This window comes from Anastrepha ludens, chromosome 6, assembly GCF_028408465.1.
Source record: "Anastrepha ludens isolate Willacy chromosome 6, idAnaLude1.1, whole genome shotgun sequence".
Classification (NCBI taxonomy): domain Eukaryota; kingdom Metazoa; phylum Arthropoda; class Insecta; order Diptera; family Tephritidae; genus Anastrepha; species Anastrepha ludens.
Window position 1 is genome coordinate 16,095,472 of NC_071502.1, and position 2,890 is coordinate 16,098,361.

The window sequence follows — 2,890 nt, forward strand, 5'->3', positions numbered from 1 at the left end:
CCAAATTAGGTGTTGATATATCCGATCAAATGACCGCCTACGCCACCACTCTCAGAAGAGGCGTTAAGTGGTACCGCAAAGTGGCTTTTGAACTGTTACTAGGAATGTCTGTCATAAATGCCTTTATAAAAAGGCTACAAACAAACAAAATTCAATAACTAAGTTCCGGCAGGAGACTTCAAATGCTTTATTGAACTTCATGTCTCCAGCACCCATAACAAAAGGAAAACATTTTATAGAAAAAAGAAAGGACGACAACGGAAAAACAATAAGGCGTGATTGTGTATTGTGTTATGCCATGTCAAAAAAATCTGCTTATAGAGTAACAGCCAGAAAGAGCTTGAAAAGGACCACCACCTACTGCCCAATAAACCGCAACTATGTGTAGAATGTTTTCCTAAATATTGTTTTTCCTAATTATTGTTTTTCTACTGATTTTAATTTTTAAAAGAATTAATAAAAAGACACATTTTAATTTACAACTTTTTTATTATCCAAAAAAATACCATTCAAAATACACAACGGCCATGGGAAATACACCAAAATGTTCACCACAGGACAGACAATCCAAATTCTATGTAAAATTCCATATTAAAATGTACAAAAATGTGTGACGTGGCCTCAGGGTAACATTTACGTGTCGCATGAAATTGTGCGACGTGGCAGCCAACGTGTTAAAAAATTAATTTTCAATTTTTTTCTCGAAAATTTGAAAAATATTGCCTGAGGCCGCCATATTGTTAATTTTGAAAAAAAAGCTTAGATCAGGCTCAAAATTATCTATTAATAAAACTAATTTCTCTGGTCCGATTGATTTTAGATGAATCTCCAAGGACTTGTGATGATCACCGCAAGGGACTTCTGGAGAAACGGGCTCCACACAAACAGCGATAACTTTTACAAATATTATTATTTTTTTTTTGAAATTTTTGCAAAGTCAAGTCGAAACATGATGTATTGATGCTATGTCTTTATTTTTGTCAAATAAAGCAATTGACTTGCAAAAAAAAAATTACTGAAAGTCATCATTTTTTCGGGCCTCTGACAACCTCTAACCTCTTAATAACCAAGAAGTACAAGCTAAAACACAATAGATATCTTCAATGCTTTCGATTTGTATTTCGGAAACTGCAGCAACGGTGATTATAGGCTGTGGTTCAGAAGTACATACATTGGTTTTCTAGATTTCTATTTAATAAATAATTTTAAATAATCTTTATAAATTTTATCAAATATATATCTACTTACATTCTTCATTTTAATCACCATTTTTATATAAATTCAGAACTTTGACTTGATTCGTAAATTTTAATTTGGGTTTATTCTTACCTTACGATCAGCTGCTTTTCTCACTTGCAAATTCTTCCAAGTAAAAATGAATCCAGTAAGAGTTTGCAATTTCCACTCAAAATAAAATGTCATTTGCCCTCTCACTTTCCCCTACTTTGCAAGTTGTTTGTAATGTGCATGAACACCAAAACTTGATAATTTGTAGCAAATTATTTGATTCATGAACACAGACCTTATAACTTTATTCTGCACAAGTGGATTTTTACCATGCTGCTGGTCAATGAAGTTAAATTTAATTTTTTTTTTTTAATTTCAAGTAACCGATTAAAAATGTAAAAATTTAATCATCACTAGAGTACTGATTAACATTTTCTTCCAAGCTTTTTGCGTTGTACACAATGCATAAATTCCACATACAAATACTTAAATGGTCGAGTGATTTTCCGCCAATTTTCTTCTAAAATTTACAACTCAATTAGCAGCTAATCGATCTTGGCAATCTTTGGAACATAAACAAAACCGACTTATTTTCGAATTTGACATCTAAACGCGTTTGACATTTATTCCGCGCCGGACTACAAAAAAATCCTACACTAAAGATTTGCTTTCAATACAACCGCCAAGATTCCCAGATCATATCAGTAGAGGAATTTATGTTTGTGACATCTGCCTAAATGCTTAGTCGCAACAACAATAGTTGATATTCATTTATTATGCGATTCTACGCCAAGCGAATGGTATAAAACGTATCAAATTTGCACAGCTCATTGTTAGTCAGAATAAAGTTGCGACACTATTATTAGCTTCACAAAGCGAACGAAAAGCGTTGAGGTAAACATAACCTGAATTATTTTACTCCTTTATTCATTTTCTGCGACAGCAATGAAGTGGTTATCGTTGTTCTTGGTTTTCGGGCTACTCGCCTTGATCGGCAGTATGGGTTCGTTAGTTGTTGCCGAACCACATCCTGAACCGCGTGGACGTCCTCCCACCACCTCACGTCGTCCCGCAACCACCGATACTAATGATGCCGGTGAACGGCGCTAGCTGGAGGAGAATGTGAGTGGTGGCGAGAGCAGCACAACGAGTGTGGAGTATACGGAACGAAGAGAGCATTTTAAACCGAAACCGAAACCGATGAAATGTGCCACACCGTTGAGGAAGGAGCGGCGTAAAATTGTTGTGCAATGTTATGGTGAAGAGAAATTGCAATATGTTGAAATTGTTTTCGTTTGAGATAGAAGAAAAATGACAAAATTTTTGTATTAGTTCTCTCAAGAATGTTAAATAAATTTCATGTTTTGGAAGAGTTTCAATTAATTTCTAATCAAAAATTATTATACAAATTTTATGATAATTATTAAATAACATTTCTGTTTAGTAAAAATAAAATATCTTATTTAAATAAAAAAAAATGTGTTTAATGGAGACCGACTTTATAAAAGTTTTAAAAACACTGTCGAACAGTTTCTGTGTCACAGAAAAACGTCCTTATAAAGCAAGTTTGCAATTCACTTCCGACTGGATTTCAATGTAGTTGCCAGAAAATTTCAATGAAATTCCGTGAGAAGTGAATTAAATAACCTGCCCGTTTAATCCT

General features: G+C 33.8%; 1 protein-coding gene across 1 annotated transcript; it reads left to right on the plus strand.

Moving 5' to 3' along the window:
• Positions 1 to 2,042: 2,042 nt before the first annotated feature.
• Positions 2,043 to 2,658, plus strand: LOC128867447 (uncharacterized). The gene has a single exon (XM_054108650.1). It carries the CDS (start codon positions 2,173 to 2,175, stop codon positions 2,335 to 2,337), a length of 165 nt encoding a protein of 54 aa, XP_053964625.1. The 5' UTR covers positions 2,043 to 2,172; the 3' UTR covers positions 2,338 to 2,658.
• The last annotated feature ends 232 nt before the right edge of the window (positions 2,659 to 2,890 follow it).